Raw genomic sequence first — 16365 nt, 5'->3', positions numbered from 1 at the left:
AACATTGTAAAATCAACTAAAATGACTGAACGGGTCAGAGAGAATGTCCCAAAATTGAATTTATTTAAAAACAATGACTCGCCATGCTGTCTTCAGCCATAGAATAATTGCATCGAACATGAGCTGTTCTATTAAATAAAATAAAATAAATATGACATGACTGCCAGTGTGGGAGCAAAATGCTAATAACAGTAACAGACAGAGAGAGATGACCAAGCTACAGCTACGCACAGTCAGACCATGTCGGAAACATTAGAAATTCTTAGTTTTTTCTTTCACTCTTTTTTTTTTGTTTGTTTGTTTGTTTTTTTTAGATCACCAACAGTGGCTTCGTCTCATATTCAGGGCGTTCCGACCGACGTCAAAGCATTAGTGTAACGGAACAAAACACACAAATTATGTCAGTAGTTTTTCACAGAGCTGCCTTCATTCCAGAGCTTCTTAGTACAATCAATGCCTTCACTGAGGTGATGATGTCAGGGTGACAAAAAAATTTAAGTCATATGACTCGACGGTCGGGAGTTATATTATTGACAATGAATGTTCAGGGCGACACAACAGAAAACAACCTGCAATGATATGGCACGCCATTTTTGATTAAAAGGTTGCAGAGCAGGAGTGGAACAAAATATCGATATTGCGATATATTCTGATCTTTCACAATACAGTTTCGATACACCGGCATCAGATACTGATAATACCTTAAAGGGTACATATTATTAAAATAGATTTTTTTAATTGACTAAATAAATCGTCATCCATTTGCAGTATGGACGCACCTCGGTGAACATTTCTGAAGGGTGTCTCATAGGTTAATGAGTGGAATATTTTGAGCTAAAAGTTGATAATATCAATTCATATCTGCTGAGCTGAAGCTGATTGATGCGTGTAGGTCAAGTACCTAAAAAGCGCCATTAAAATCTGAATTACACCAATTCAAATGTAAAATGTTGGTGCTTTAATGACATGGTTAGACTTTCTAGACATTATTAAAAGCCGATAAACTCACTGTCCAATGAAGACATGTACAATAACTCCAATTTGTTTTTAAATTAACTAAGAGAAAAACAACAACAAATATTAATTTTCGTGTTCAGGTCATATAAAAAAAAAAAAACTGGACGGTGGCTATTGACTCACAGAAGTGCAAGTCTGCGTAAAAATTTTTTTTTTTAAATGAACATACATGTGGGTTTTTAGGAATAATTTACTTCTTGCTCCGGAAAAAAAATTATTGGACATATCAATGTTTCAGATATTGTTTTCCAATACATTGATTACTGTGTAAGCTGCTGTACAGAAAAATATTGCAATATTGTTTTTCAAGATATTCTGCAATTCCAACCCTTGCTTCTTTCTGTCTTGTGCCAATGATTGAACGTGTGTTAGCAGTTGGCAAATCACCAAAGAGGGAATTTACTCCCTGCCACCTAGTGGACTGGAGCAAATGCAATTGAAATAATACAAAAATAAACTGACATTGTCATGTAGGTCTTCTTAGACATTCAGGTAATGTCCTTATTCATAGCTTTCACAGCAGTCGATGGCAGTTTGGCTCCAAACTCTCAAATATCATAACAGAGGTAACGAAAGATGTCGGACAAGAATTCCCAAAAATGAGCCGGGGGGGAAAAAAACCCCCAAAACAACTCATGTCAGTTCAATGTGAAGCAGGCCAGTCTGAAACAAAAAGTATTGCCCGGCTTCGGAGTGACTTTACTAAAAATAATAATAACAAGGACCAAATGATAAAACCATTAATAATGTGCTAATAATAATAATAATATCAACAATAATAAAAACGGTTGAGATCCCCTCCCTCTGCTGGTTTACCACTGCTGCCAGCTAAAGTCGTCGTTGGATCCGAAGACTAGGAAGAAGCCCAGGATGGTCCCGAAGATGACAATGTTGCCCGTCGAAACGAGCGCACACGCCCCCCAAGCAATCTGCAAACATAAGCACCAATTCCGCCTTCACGCCTCTTCGTCTGGTACTTGAAACAGTTCTTACAACTCCGGTGACTTACGACTTCAGCTCGCGCGAAGACGACGGGCAGGCCGAAGGCTGAGATGACGATGCCCGTCGTGAGGAAGATGGCCAGCTCTTTACAGGCGTTGCTGGCCGAGTCGGTGTCATCCACCACCCGCCGTGAGATGCAGTACGGGATGGGCGAGAGGATGTAGAAGAAGAGGAGGAACAGCGGCCAGTACTTACTGCGCACAGAGAGAGAGAGAGAGAGAGAGAGAGATCAGAGGTGCTGATGTGTTGTTACGGTACACAGGGAGGAAAATGCTGTTCAACACACCGTAATTCCTTAAATAAAGGTCCTGTCTCTAAGGTTGGATTTAGAGAGCAGGTCCAATTCCAATTTAATGGCTTGAGATGGGGCCGCACCTATTGAATATTTTTGGAATCAAGTATTCTATTGATTAAGCCATCAATTAATCGAGTAATTGGATAAGAATATTAAACACAATAAGGTGTGAATGTGATGTGCAGGTATCATTTTTGTCCACTTGGTGTCGCCATCCTCAATGAGAGAGAAGAGTTGACTGACTGACTGCGTGTTGAGTGACTCGGTGTCAGTTGTGGCTATCGTCATCACGTGTATAAATGGGCTTATTTCGTGTTTGTTTTCTTACCGTTTGTTCAATAAAGCGATTGAAAGTGCACCGGTGGTTGCGTCTATCCTTGAAATTTTGTAGGGGCATTACACTACCTTCTAACTAGCAATGGTAGACTATATTAAATTAGCTGACACCGTTATGTTACCATGGACTCATCTCATTTCTATATTCACAACTTTGTTTAAACCGCATGCATTAAAGTTCCGGAGAAAAAAGTTGCGGGCTACTGTTCCGAGTTTTACAGTAATAGATACCCGACGGCACTTACTCATAGACGGGGAGGGCGCATCCCAGCATGAGGAACATGAGGCCGATGGCCCCTCCGAAGGACAGCGTGATGAGAGCTAGATGACAGAAAGGACAATTCAATAGGGATACCTACAAGTAGGTCAATACATTTTACCACTTCTCACAGTATGATCAAAATACAGTCTCTCACACAACTCAGGAAAAACCATCAAAACAATCCAGTCTTACTGGAATGTCTGCCTAAACAAATGTTGTTTTTTAACTGCTTTATAAAAATGTCTACAAAAGAGGCAGTTCTTCGCTCAAACAGAAGTGCATTCCACAATTTGGTCTCCAAGTTTCAAACACATTTAGTCTTTGTTGTGTGAGGTCTGGTATGTAAAAATAAATAAATACCTTATTTCACCCCAATTTACAGTAAGTGTTTTAGCCACAGTATGGTATCAAAGCGGAATTTATAAAATGTTACATTAAAAAATACATTTTTGTTAGCCTAATAGCATAATTGCCTGAAGTAATTTTGGAACGTTTGGAACGAAAAAAAGCAAATTCAAGAAATACGTTGAGTCCAGTTGCTTCAATTCAACCTTTTTGGATTACTATGACCCGGATGACTCAGAATCTACACAGACAGAAGATTCAAACACAATTTTTAGCAAGCAGATTTAAGTTTTTTTTTTTAAATTATTATTGCTATCACGACATTAAGATAAAAATGGACTTGATCAATTATGCTATTAGGGTATCCACTTATTAATTTACCAAATGAAATAACATCTTTATGGAAAAAAAACTCTAATATGTGATTCTAGTAGTTGCACTAAATAGTGAACTTTTTTTCTCCTAAATTTAATTTATGGTTCATTCTTTATTTGTAATTTTTGTGTAATACTGTGTCCAGTGAGTGGATAAGCACAGCCCCAAGCTCCATACCGTGTGACGAATCAGCTGATATCACGTTTGATAATATTAAAGGCAAACAACGCTACCAAGGAGTTTTTTTTTTTTTTTTTTTTTATTTACAATTCGCCGATATTTTATTTCAACACACATTGGGTAACACACACCCAACTTAACGATTTGGTTAGCCTCAACCTATTAGCGATTGCTACAACGCTAAAATATTACCAAAAAAAAAAAAAGAGAAAGAAAGAAAAGGCGACAACGTCATATGAGGTCATGCTTTTTAAGAATTACAACACAATAGCCGATTCATTAGTTGTAAACAGACAGACACGGTGGTGGTGTATTTTAATTTTGGCCCTTCGTGGCTATACTTTTGCCTTGGCTAGCTTATTAACACTAAATGCGTGCGTAAGGTTTACACGCATTGCGTCAAGATAAGGCGGTTGGACGCCGTGGTTTTATTTCTAAATTCTATCGTGGTGGGGGGGAACAAACAACATTCAATTGCCGCACCTTTAATCCCAGCCATTTCCCCTGGACAAAAGGGTCGTCACACCACCGCCGGGCCAGATGACAACAGCTCCCCCCCTCGCTCGCATCCGCTGAGGACTGCGTCGGAAGCCAATACTAAGATGCTTTCAAAGACTAGCATGAACGTCGGAATTATTTGGTAGCCATTGGGAAGGCGCTAGAAGAAAATCCGGTTAAGTTTTTGTTGTTGTTGTTATGGTGTCAGACATTTAATTACGGTCTTTCTGGGGATTTTTAAGGTGTTTTGTTAACGTATGGAACTGAGTAAGGACGACTCTTTGTTTTGATTGGAAATTCTTTCTAATAAAGCGCTTTTCACATTTGTACTTGAACATTTCACAGCTGTGGTTTAAACGTTGAACAAGATCTACGGTGGCCGACAAGTATTATAAAAAAATTTGCAAAATCAATTATTATGCCAATAAGCTTAATTAGCATACAGTGTACTACTTATTGATAAAAGATTCCGAAACACACCAACCTGTGTAAAAGTCTTGTTTCGTCGCCACCGTAGTAACGGAACTGCGTCCAAAAATCGAGTTGATTATGTTTCATGTATATTTACTTTCGTCATATAATTATTTCTATAACGCGTTCACAAATATTTCATTTAAAATATAATCACAGTAAAATACCATTTATTTAAAATACAGTTTAAACTATTTTTACGTTAATCCGGATGTACACATTTTCACTACCGGCTTTCGGCTGGTCGTAGTCCACTCATCAAAGATGGCGAGCGGGGCGCTATCCACGGCGGCGCTGTGGACCGAAGTGAACCGCTGCGGACAGAATGGAGACTACACGAGAGCCTTGAAAGCTCTTCCTAAAAGTAGGTATCCGTGCCGCTGGCGAAGCCGGACATGTCGTCTTGTGGGTTGAGGGAGGCTGGCTTGTGGCTCCAGTCAGCGTTGCTCTGTGGCTAAAGCTACGGTTAACTCCCTTGGGCAGCTGTTAGCATGTGGCTAGGCTACGGGCCGTTTGTCATTTTATGTATCTTTTCCCTCGTCTGACTTGATTTTTTTGATTTATTTTTTTTTGTCCTGTAGCGTAATTAATAATACAATAGTGTAGTTGTTAAATAGGCTGCATGTGTATTTTGAGACGTGGCGTTATGTTGCACTGCCTTCTCGTGGTGTGTGACGTGTCTCTAGAATGACAGCTAGTGGGCTTATTTTACACTTTATTTTTTGACATATATAATCCAATGTCAATATAATCCTCTAGAAAATAAACATGTCGCTTGCTTCTCTGATAAATATATTTAATTTTGTTGCACGGTTGTAAGGTTTGTGCTTCTTTCTCCTTCTTTTGTCACAGTTTTGCAAGCAAACAGGGATGATGCGATGGCCCTTCACTGTAAAATAGTGTGCCTTATCCAGAAGGGCACCTTTAAGGAGGCTTTGAATGTCATGAACATCCAGGCCAAGGTCCTTGGCAGGTAAATTATTATCACCTTGGATGACATTTGTCTGCAAGTCTGAGTCCTGATTATAATTTTCATTTGAACCATGCAGTTTAAATCCAGCACTGGTTTGAAACCTCCTTTTTCTTCCTCCTCCAGTGAGCTTGTGTTCGAGAAAGCATACTGCGAGTATCGCTTGAACAGAGTGGAGAGCGCGCTGAAGACCATCGAAGGTGCACCCGAACAGACGGACAAGCTGAAGGAGCTCTACGGCCAAGTGGTAAGGCTTGTTGATTAAAGCTATTAAAAAAGTAAGCTCATTTGAAAATGGAAGCTCATTTGGATACAGGTGGATAATACTCCCACTTACATCGTGGTTGATGTGATGCTGGTAAAACATGTTTTTTTTTTATGATACAAATTATTAAATGTCATGTTAAATGTGTGTATGTGTATAGAGAGATCGATATAACTGAATTTTCAGCAAACATTGGTGGAATTATCACGTCAGAATATAATAATTTCAGCTGTTAATAGTCATACATTTAGTAAAAAAAAAAACACATAAATGCCCAAGAAACTGTTTCAAGGAGGAATAAAAAAATAATCGTAGAGTCGGACCTCTAATGGTGAACATTTCTTAACTGCGCAGGCGCTGTTTTAAGTAGGATTTTTTTGGGCCGATCAGTGAGTTTAAAAAAAACAATCACCGATCCGATCACAAGATAGAGAAATGTGTTTATTTAAATTACCTGTTCATTTACTGTATATACTTGTGTACTTAATTGCTCAAAAAAATGACAATAAATAATGTATCTTTGTTCCTCTATTTATGCCAGTAAGGCATAGTGACAGACTGAACAAATGAATGGTCTTCTATTAGATGGCAGGAAGTAAATATAGTAATTCATGTATCCACATTTTGTGACATTTTTGTTTGTTGGTGTGCCGTGAGATTTTTCAATTGTAAAATATGTTCCTTGACTCCATAAAGGTTGGAAATCACTGCTCTAGTCAGATCGTGTATTCTAATCAGTCAGGTCAAACCAACATTACATGACAGAAATAATGGGTGCTAACTTACTGTTATAAAATTATTTTTAATTAAATTACTTCACCCTCACCAAAACGTTAGAGCATGATTCGACAGAACGGCGGCATGTTTACGTCCAGCTGTTCGTGCTAGCAGTAGCTTGCAAGGCTACATAACGTTTTTATTGCCTGCTTGCGAGCCGTATCGTATTAAAAGTACGGGAACATACCTCAAGCAAGCCTTAAACGAACGTCCTCTCCTGTCCTGAGCACCAGTGACCACCAACGCATGTTTTTCCACATTTTGTCCTTATAATACAGTCGGCATGATCCACTCTTGTTGTCATCGCCACGGTAACGAGTGCATCCGGTCGCATTTGAGTTGACAAGATAAAGGCCAATGATCGTAAAAAACGGGATGCGGTGGTATCAGAATACAATATTTTATTGCAGTAGTCTGACATTACAATCATGAAACAGCAAATTTGTCTTGTCTGATCCGGGCATTACGTGTTGCCTCTGTCCGACGTGTTGTGTGTTCCACACCGCCGACATGTTTTTAAAAATGTGTGTGTGTGTTTTTTTAAATAACTTCTTTGGCCATCAGATATTTACAGTACTACGTCAAAAGACACACGACAAGGCTAAAAAAAACTAGCTTTTAGATTCAAATATACTGTGCACGCGGCGACACGGAGTTAATGTCTTTTGCGGAGCCGATCAATGACGTCATTGGTCGGATCGGCGAATTATGACATTAAAGCCGATCAGCGTAAAATGCTAAATATCGGCAGATACTGATCAGCCCGATCAAATCGGTGTAAAGTCTACTTTTAAGTCACATTTTTAAATTATTTAGGGTCATAGATATGTAACGGTAAGTTAACCACTGTATAATACAGCTAAAATAAAGTAAAACTACTCGCTGATTGAAGACCCCTAGCAGAGAAGCAGTTGGCGTAAGGTGTTTTTCGTATTTAACTACAATGAATCGGTTCGTAATGTGCTGAGCATTCGGCTGCCGTTCTATGCATATCACACTTTTAAACATATACTTTCAAAATAATTTTGGGCTTTATTTCCGCAGTTGTATAGACTGGAGCGCTACGATGAGTGCAAGTCTGTCTACACAGATCTGATCAGGAACTCCCAGGACGAGTACGAAGAGGAGCGCAAGACCAACCTCGCTGCTGTCGTGGCCACTATGAGCCAGTGGGAGAAGACGCCGTTGGTAACTGTCGCTCCAGTTAGCAGAGGCACTCTTGTGTGGGTTAGCGTGTCACAACGTGAACAGTCAACGCTATGGGCCTGACTTACGAAATGTAATTTTGGAGCTTCTGAATGTTTAACGTGCTGACTCAGAGCCAATCACAATAAGTCATGTCTTCTATAAAAAAAAAAAAACAACTCCTTTCAACTCTGCATTTATTGCTTCAGGGGTCATTTCAGTGCACTGTGACAACCGGTGCTGGCCTCCTCCGGAGCAGTTTTTGGGGTTTGCTGTCCCTAGTATTAAATGCAATGTTTCCCAGAATGGTTGGTCTCATTCAATTTGTCAGGAGCTCGGGGAGTGTTAACTTAAACAAAACATGGCTTTCATGCAGTTGCTGGCTTCCCCAAACTACTGAAGGGTTAGATTTATTTTCTGTAACTAGGTAATTATGCTTGTTTCTCTTTCACTAACATTTCTAAATTCCATCATTTCAAAATTCATTTTTTCATGATTTTTGAGTTGTTCAAAGTGACGCTATATGTCAGCAGCAGCAGCCTGTTACAGCGGCTCCGTTAACGTTCTCCTTTGTGTGTATTTGAATGTTGGGAAAATGCTGAGTTCAGGCCGCCACCGCAGGCAGGGCGAGATGAAGTTGGGGTCTCATGCCATCCTCTGCGTCAAAAAACCTGAATCCAGGCTCTTGGGCTTGAGAGAGGTCACAAAGAATTTAATGGGCAAAACACCGACTTATATACATTAAATGTTGTTGTTTGCGACAACCCCTTTTCTCTGATCAGTCAGTCTTGGATGGGCAGATTTCTAATCGTGTCATAACACGCTGACCATCCCATCTACCAAATTTTCCATTGAGAAAGCAATCAGCGCTACCTTAAGCACAAAAAATACGTCCACCACTTTTACACCTGTTGCCAACAGCGCACACAATCTGTTAGTGAGTGAACACGTAATTTAGCGGTTGCGATTTCAGATCTTCGGCCCTCTGTGTATTATTTCTTTTTTTCTCCTTTTCAGGAAGATTTAGGCCTTCCCGAGACGACGTACGAGCTGTGCTACAACACCGCGTGCATGCTGATTGGCCGAGGTCAGCTGACGGCAGCGTACAATAAGCTTCAACAAGCTGAAGGTCAGGCCCAGTCGCATTCCCAGTCCACCTTTTTTTATATTCTAAACCAGTGTTTACCAACCTTTCTTGAGCGAAGGCATATACAGTCATGGAAAAACTTATTAGACCACCCATTTTTCTTTAGTTTTTTGTTCCTATTTAATGCCTGGTACAACTCAAGATACATTTGTTTGGACATATATAATGATGAGAACAAAAATAGCTCATAAGTGGTTAATTTTAGAGCTGATATCTAGCCATTTTACATGGTTTTCTTAATAATAACCAAAATCTCCAGGCATACGATTAAGTTTAAGCATGTCAAACAGGACAGAAAGTATTACGGAATCACCAAGCTATTATTCTCTTGTGTGACTGCTAACAGTTGGATACACAGGTTGATTGTACCTTCTGCCATCTCGTGGAAGAGCATTTAATTGTTCTGCATCTCACTGTACACTGCTGGCAAAGATGAACAAAGTAGATAAATAATTTAAATACAGAATAATTTCCAGAGCAATTAAGTGAGATTGGACCATTTCCCACAGCGCAAACGCAATGTTTTATTTTTTATGTGTTTCAGCGCTTTGCAGGAGGTCACTGGCTGACGATTCGGTAAGTTTGTTCCTCTACCGTAATCTATATCTATAATCATTGTATCTTTGAATTAAAGGTCCTGTATTTTGGCTATTTAAACCTCCATAGAGTGACTCTCTAGCATGGACTTAGTATAAAAGTGTCAATTTCATAAAAAAAACAAAAAAAAACACCTTGGTTTTGTTATACGAGTGTCCAGAAAAGGCCTATCAAACAGCTACTTCTGTTTGGCCCAGTTTTGTATCCGCTTTGTCCATATTTGGCTAAGACCGCCTCCTTCCTTCTGATTGGCTACCTCTGTGTAGAAGACTGTGTTATGAGAGCGCACGTGTTTGTTATGTTGCTAGCGCTGGTTCAGGAGCAAAGTGGTAGGCCGAGAACTTCGTTACTGATGTAGATAAGCTCGAGAAATTCGAATGACCTGATTTCAGTCCTCTCGACAGAAAGCGTCTGAAATTCAGGAATGCGTGGATGATTTTTCTTCATATTTCATATTTTACTGAGACACTACAGAGACAATATTATATCCCAAATACTCGAAAAATTTGGTTTGTCAAAATATGTCCCATTTATGGTAGTCCAATTCATGATATATATTATCTCGAAGGCCTACTTTTTTTCCTTCATAATTGTGTCGTCTCCTGCAGGACATAACCGAGGAGGACATCGAGTCAGAGCTGGCCGTCATCCATTCCCAGATGGCGTACGTGATGCAGTTGCAGGGTCGGACAGACGAGTCGCTCCAGCTTTACAACCAGGTCATCAAGCTCAAGTAAGAGAAATCTTCTTTGATTTACACGCAGAGGCATAAGATTGTGTTTGTGTGCAGTTTGTTCTTGCTTTCATGGTTAATTTTCATCCATAAAATACTGTTGACTGTTTTTGCTTATTTTAGGCCGTCCGACGTGGGCCTGCTGGCTGTGACTGCCAACAACATCATTACAATAAACAAGGTGAGTCGATGGCAAGCCTGTGTATTTTCATTGATGAAGGTCACAGAGACAGGCGCAACAATAAAGCTGGAAGCAATGATGAACATGCACACCACTTTTCATAGTCAATCCTCAAAATCTCTACGCTGCGCTCCCCACAGATTAAATGGCATATGACAAAAAAAGTGATCGCAATCCCCCATTGCCCATCTGTCGTACTGTAGGTATCTACTTTCGATTGGGGTCTATTGGGGAAAATTCCCTATTAGAATTTAATCGAAGTGCGAGCCCTGGAATCCTGCTCAATTTCGGACATGGGACCTTGAGACTTGTATATGCAATTTTGTGTCACCTGTCGAAACTGGTGAGAGGGGCAATTTTTTTCCAACTTTCCAGGCCTCTTTTTCATGTTTTCTAATTTTGTAGCCCCCTTTGTAATGGAACTCGCCCCCAAAATGGTGGCTGATATCCGGTCCAATTTTTTGCATGGGTCCTTGAGGCTTTTTCGTACTTCCTGTTGTGATAGAAACGTCCACCCAAATTCATGTCAATCAGTGACAGTGGGTTCGGCGGCAAAACATTTTTTAAACTTCTCATTCATTGAAATGATAAAGGCAATGATTCCACAGGACCAAAACGTGTTTGACTCCAAGAAGAAGGTAAAGCTGACAAACACGGAAGGGGTCGAATACAAGCTGGCCAAAAAGCAGCTACAGGCCATCGAACTCAACAAAGCCCTGCTGGCCATGTACACTAACCAGGTGAGTTTCGAGCATACCTAATTATTCAGTACATCTGTGTGCTTTGTTTAAATTGAACAGTATTTGTTTGTTTGTTTTTTTGTTTTCCAACAGGCCGACCAGTGCAGAAAGCTGGCTTCTGGCCTTCAGTCGCAGAACCCGGGTCACCCGCGACCCGTTCTGATCCAGGTGGCTCAACTGTGCAGGGAGAAGCAGCACAGCAAAGCAGTCGAGTTGCTCCAGGTAGGGCAGCGCTCTGGTCACGGGATGAGCTGGAGCCTATGACACCTGTGAGCTAAATAATTGTGCTGTTCATCCCCCCCAGCAATTTTCAGAACAACACCCAGAGAGTGCGTCGGCCATCAAACTGACGATGGCACAACTCTATTTAGTTCAAGGTACAAGCATTTGTGCACATCATTTTGTCCTCTGTTTACAACCCTACCAACATTTGGACGCAACGAATGGCGGGCAACAAACTCCCGTAGTTTCTCATGTATAATACGCTCTTAAGTAAAAGGAGTTCCCCCAAAATCAGGAAAACCCTTCTACCTCTGTATAATGCCCACCATCAATTTGCTGCTATCCATATGCCATAACACGGTGGACGACTGGTTAGAGCGTCAGCCTCACAGTTCTGAGGACCCGGGTTCAATCCCCGGCCCCACCTGTGTGGAGTTTGCATGTTCTCCCCGTGCCTGCGTGGGTTTTCTCCGGGCACTCCGGTTTCCTCCCACATCCCAAAAACATGCATTAATTGAAGACTCTAAATTGCCCGTAGGTGTGACTGTGAGTGTGAATGGTTGTTTGTTTGTATGTGCCCTGCGATTGGCTGGCAACCAGTTCAGGGTGTACCCCGCCTCCTGCCCGATGATAGCTGGAATAGGCTCCAGCATGCCCACGACCCTAGTGAGGAGAAGCGGCTCAGAAAATGGATGGATGGATGGATCCATATGCCACAAGCGTTATCTGTACTTAAGTCTGTTTTCAAAGAAATATTCAGCTGTGTCCATGCGCTGGTGTAATTCTGTTTTTTTTTTTTTTTTTTATTCCAGTCCATGCTTCATTTAAAAAAGCTTAGCGTTGCTTAATGTCACAAAATTGTAGCCAATCATCACCAAAATTTGTGGACATCTCTTAATTATGCTCGCTTCCCCGTCTAAAAATATCAGAACAAAATCATTAATATTTGGCATTTTATATCGATCTGGCGGTACCTACAAGGAAGTATAATGCTCTATCGACTTCTGACTATTTTTTTGGGGGGGAAAATGTGAATTATACATGAGAAATTACAGTGGTTTTTGCAGTGGTGTAAGAATACATAGTCATGTGGCACAAGGAGACACACTCAGTTACCACCATAATTACTGTTTTTCATTTGATTGTTCAATATATATACAGCCTAGAAGAGGTTTTCATACACATTTGCTGTATGACAAATTCCTGTGAATATGGACACACAAACTATGATTCCCAAATACTTTAGTGTAATTAACTTTTCTTTTTTAAGACGATAATTTATAACGAACAGATTTTTGGTCATCAGGTCACGTCACAAAAGCCTGCGATGTCCTGAAGTCCATTGAAGAGTTCAAGCACAAAGCGGGCATGGTACGTGTGGGGCAAAACGATTTAATGATGGACAGCATCTTCTCTACCGTTCCAGTGATTGAGCATTTCAACAAGCTGTCAGCCGAAACTAAACGGTGCTATTGGCTCCTCAGGTGTCCGCTCTGGTGTCCATGTATTCGCACGAAGAAGACATAGACGGGGCTATTGATGTTTTTCGACAAACTATTCAGCACTACCAGTCCGAACAGGTTTCTTTTTTGTCATGTTGTTTTCATCCCTCAGCTGCAGCAAAGGATTGTAATTTGTTACGATAATATTTACCCATGTCCTCTTCTTTCTCTTCCACAGCCGGGATCCGCGGCCCACTTGGCTCTGATGCGAGAAGCTGCCAATTTCAAACTGAAGTACGGGCGGAAAAAGGAAGCCATTTGTGATCTGGAGCAGCTGTGGACGTGAGTTTTATTTTATCAGCGTTTTAACACCAAATTGATGCATGCAAATTGCCGGTATTTTTTCTTTGTGTGTGTGTGTCTTTTGTTACATGTATTAATAAAACCTTATTTCTTTAAACAGGCAAAACCCAAAAGACATTCACACGCTGGCGCAACTCATCTCCGCCTACTCTCTGGTGGACACGGACAAAGCCAAATCGTATCCTTGGAAAAACAAATCACGTCTTCTCTTTCACTTTAACTTGAATGTCTTACAACTTCAGAGCGCAAAAAAATGTTGCGTTTTCCTCAGTGTTCCCCTCCAGCCTGAGCAAGCACCTCCCTTCGGCGGACACCATGTCCTTCAAGGTGGACGTGGACGAGCTGGAGAACTCGCACGGAGCCACGTACGTCAGGAAAAAGGCAGCCAAAGTCACCGGAGAAAACCTTCCCAAAGAAGAAGGGTAACAATTTCTTCTCATCACTTTAATTGGGTTTGTTTGATTTATTTCATCATGCTTTTCCAGTGGAAGTTAAATTGGAATTACTGCATGTTACTAACCTCTCTTTTTCCCCCAGTAGTTCGTGCCTGTGCAGCTAAAAAGACAGCAAAACTTTTACTTCTGCTACAATTCTTCTGCTAGAATTAGAGAAATACCTTAGTGGTACTCACAGTTTTTACACCAAGTACTTCCTAATTTAATATTATTGTAACCCACTGTAACAGACACAGTTTGAATATTAACACTGTGCTTAAATATAGGAAAATGAAAAAAAAAAATCACCACTGAAATAATGAATTTGCACATAAAAAGCACAAAAGTTGAATAAAGCTTCCTGAAGACTAAATGCAAATGTGTTAAAGATAAGATAGATACAACTGATTTGTACTCAGGCAGTGATTCTTTCGTGGAACTCTAGAGTGAGCATGTGTATATATTAAAAGTTGAAACTGGAAATATACCACAAACTATAATCCCAGAATATATCATTTCAAACTCATTTTACATTATCCTTAAAAAGAAATGTGTCACTGATGATTTGATTTCAAAAGGAATGCACATTAAAATCATACACTTGCTGCAAAGACTCTCCGGAGCTTCTAACAGCCCAGGCTGAACTTAGCACCTGCCCGACATACAAAGATCTTACAACAGTCACGATGTATCACTTTAAACTACTTCTTTGCTACGTTCCTATTTGCAAGGGATTTGGCACCATTTTGTGGAATCTTAAGGCGTTTCGGAAAGAGATTTTCAGGGAGGAGCTGAGAATAGGTGTCACGAAAAACATGCAAATTTGTGACCCCCCCCTTCTTGAGACACCTTCCATTTTGAATTAGCAATATATAAATGGAATTTAATTGACTCTGTAATTTATGGGTACATCTGTTGTCTTTACAGACAAGGGGATCTGAAGAAGAAGAAGAAAAAGAAGAAAGGTGTGTTTTGCTCACTAATAAATTGAACGTCCTGGCCTGCCTGGAGGTCCTAAGTGCCCACCTCTTCTTCATCTTCCTCCCTCCAGCTAAACTACCGAAGAACTGCGACCCCAAATCCACCCCCGACCCAGAGAGGTGGCTGCCCATGAGGGAGCGCGCCTACTACCGAGGCAAGAAGAAGGGGAAGAAGAAGGATCAGATCGGGAAAGGCACGCAGGGGGCCACGGCGGGAGCCTCCTCAGAGCTGTGAGTAACTTTATATTCAATGAAATAGAGCTGAAACAATTAATCTGACAACCATATTACAAAAAAGTCAAAACAAAATCTCTGCCTTTAAGCATGACTCATTTTTCTACGTGGGCTAATGTTAGTGTAGACTCACTTAGAAGGTGCGATGATGACGAGCCAGGAGGAAAGAGTCCGTAAAAGAATGAATGTCCGAAGTTTGTTATCATTTCACACAATAAAAAGAAGATAACAAAGTGCAATGGTTTTACTACAAAGCAGAACTTTTGTACCGCAACAGGGAATCGGATCTCAGCAAGTTGGAAATGTGGATCACAATCTACACCTCTCGCAAAAAATTAGGGATACAGGCAACGCCGCATATTGGTGAATTCACCTCTTCACTTTTTTTGGGGGGCGCAGGGAACCTTCCCACTGTTACTTTCTTAAAAAAAAAAAAAACTCACCTATAGTAAAGTAACAGTTCAGTAACGTACATAATCGTTTAGACACAAGTGGTGCTTTGCTGCTATCTTGCAAAACTTTATAACCAACCTGTTTTTGGGGGGACGTCAATTACTCGTGATGTTTCGCTATTTGCGGAAAGACTCGAATTTTAATTAATGAACATTCTCGAGTGCTCTTTCTCCCTCTGTGTGGCAGCGATGCCAGCAAGACTGCCAGCAGCCCACCGACGTCCCCTCGACCGGGGTCCGCGTCCTGCTCGGCGCCCACCAACGTGATCCCTCCGCGGCAGCAGAAACCCGCGTCCTCTGGGGCCACGCGCAAGAAGGCACAACAGAAGAAGAAAAAGGGCGGCAAAGGAGGCTGGTAGCCAGGGGAACTAAGGACCATTCAATTTTTATTTCATTCTCGGGTCCTAACTTTTTTTTTTTTTTTTTTTTTAAATTGACAGACAAAACCCTCCAACTCCCCTCTACTTTTTGTCTTATTTTTACCGGACATGAAACGGCACAAAATGAACTCTCCAAGGCGGTTGCGATAAAAAATTAAAATGTCTCTATGAGTGTTTCTTTTATTTTTGTCTTGTGACCTTCTGTTACCACAAGACAAAACTCATGTTAAGTGTTCCAAAAAATGAAACACATTTTAATTAAAAAGTACAAAATGAACCGCATTGGGCTCATTCTTCTAACGATAGTTCATGTTTTGAAGTATGGCTGACTTTCGTCAGGAGGAAAAATGCTCAAATACGGTCCGATTGATGGTATGCGTGTTCTTTCTCATGTCACAAACGCAGAGTTGGTGGCTTGGCCGAACTCTGCTGATGACACGCATAAAGATTTGTGATTGTAAGTATTGCACAGGTTTAACATG

The 16365-nt window shown here is 40.7% G+C and overlaps 2 protein-coding genes across 2 annotated transcripts; one reads left to right on the top strand and one right to left on the bottom strand.

Moving 5' to 3' along the window:
- Positions 1–41: 41 nt before the first annotated feature.
- LOC133484802 (leptin receptor overlapping transcript-like 1) lies at positions 42–4449 on the bottom strand. Its single transcript, XM_061787888.1, has 4 exons — positions 4296–4449; positions 2896–2971; positions 2027–2213; positions 42–1946 (listed from the first exon to the last, which is right to left on the bottom strand). Exons 1-4 carry the CDS (start codon positions 4309–4311, stop codon positions 1830–1832), a joined length of 396 nt encoding a protein of 131 aa, XP_061643872.1. The 5' UTR covers positions 4312–4449; the 3' UTR covers positions 42–1829.
- A 537-nt stretch (positions 4450–4986) lies between these two features.
- srp72 (signal recognition particle 72) lies at positions 4987–16160 on the top strand. The gene is made up of 19 exons (XM_061787886.1): positions 4987–5145; positions 5634–5754; positions 5878–5998; positions 7838–7981; positions 8996–9107; positions 9670–9701; positions 10331–10455; positions 10579–10636; positions 11245–11376; positions 11470–11598; positions 11681–11753; positions 12905–12969; positions 13083–13178; positions 13279–13382; positions 13504–13581; positions 13688–13825; positions 14765–14802; positions 14889–15048; positions 15691–16160. The coding sequence occupies exons 1-19, from the start codon at positions 5046–5048 to the stop codon at positions 15860–15862; spliced, it is 1998 nt and encodes a 665-aa protein (XP_061643870.1). The 5' UTR covers positions 4987–5045; the 3' UTR covers positions 15863–16160.
- The last annotated feature ends 205 nt before the right edge of the window (positions 16161–16365 follow it).

The sequence above is a fragment of the Phyllopteryx taeniolatus genome, chromosome 10, assembly GCF_024500385.1.
Source record: "Phyllopteryx taeniolatus isolate TA_2022b chromosome 10, UOR_Ptae_1.2, whole genome shotgun sequence".
In the NCBI taxonomy this organism is placed as follows: Eukaryota; Metazoa; Chordata; class Actinopteri; order Syngnathiformes; family Syngnathidae; genus Phyllopteryx; species Phyllopteryx taeniolatus.
The sequence above is the reverse complement of the archived record's forward strand: the minus strand, read 5'-3'. Positions and strand labels throughout refer to the sequence as shown.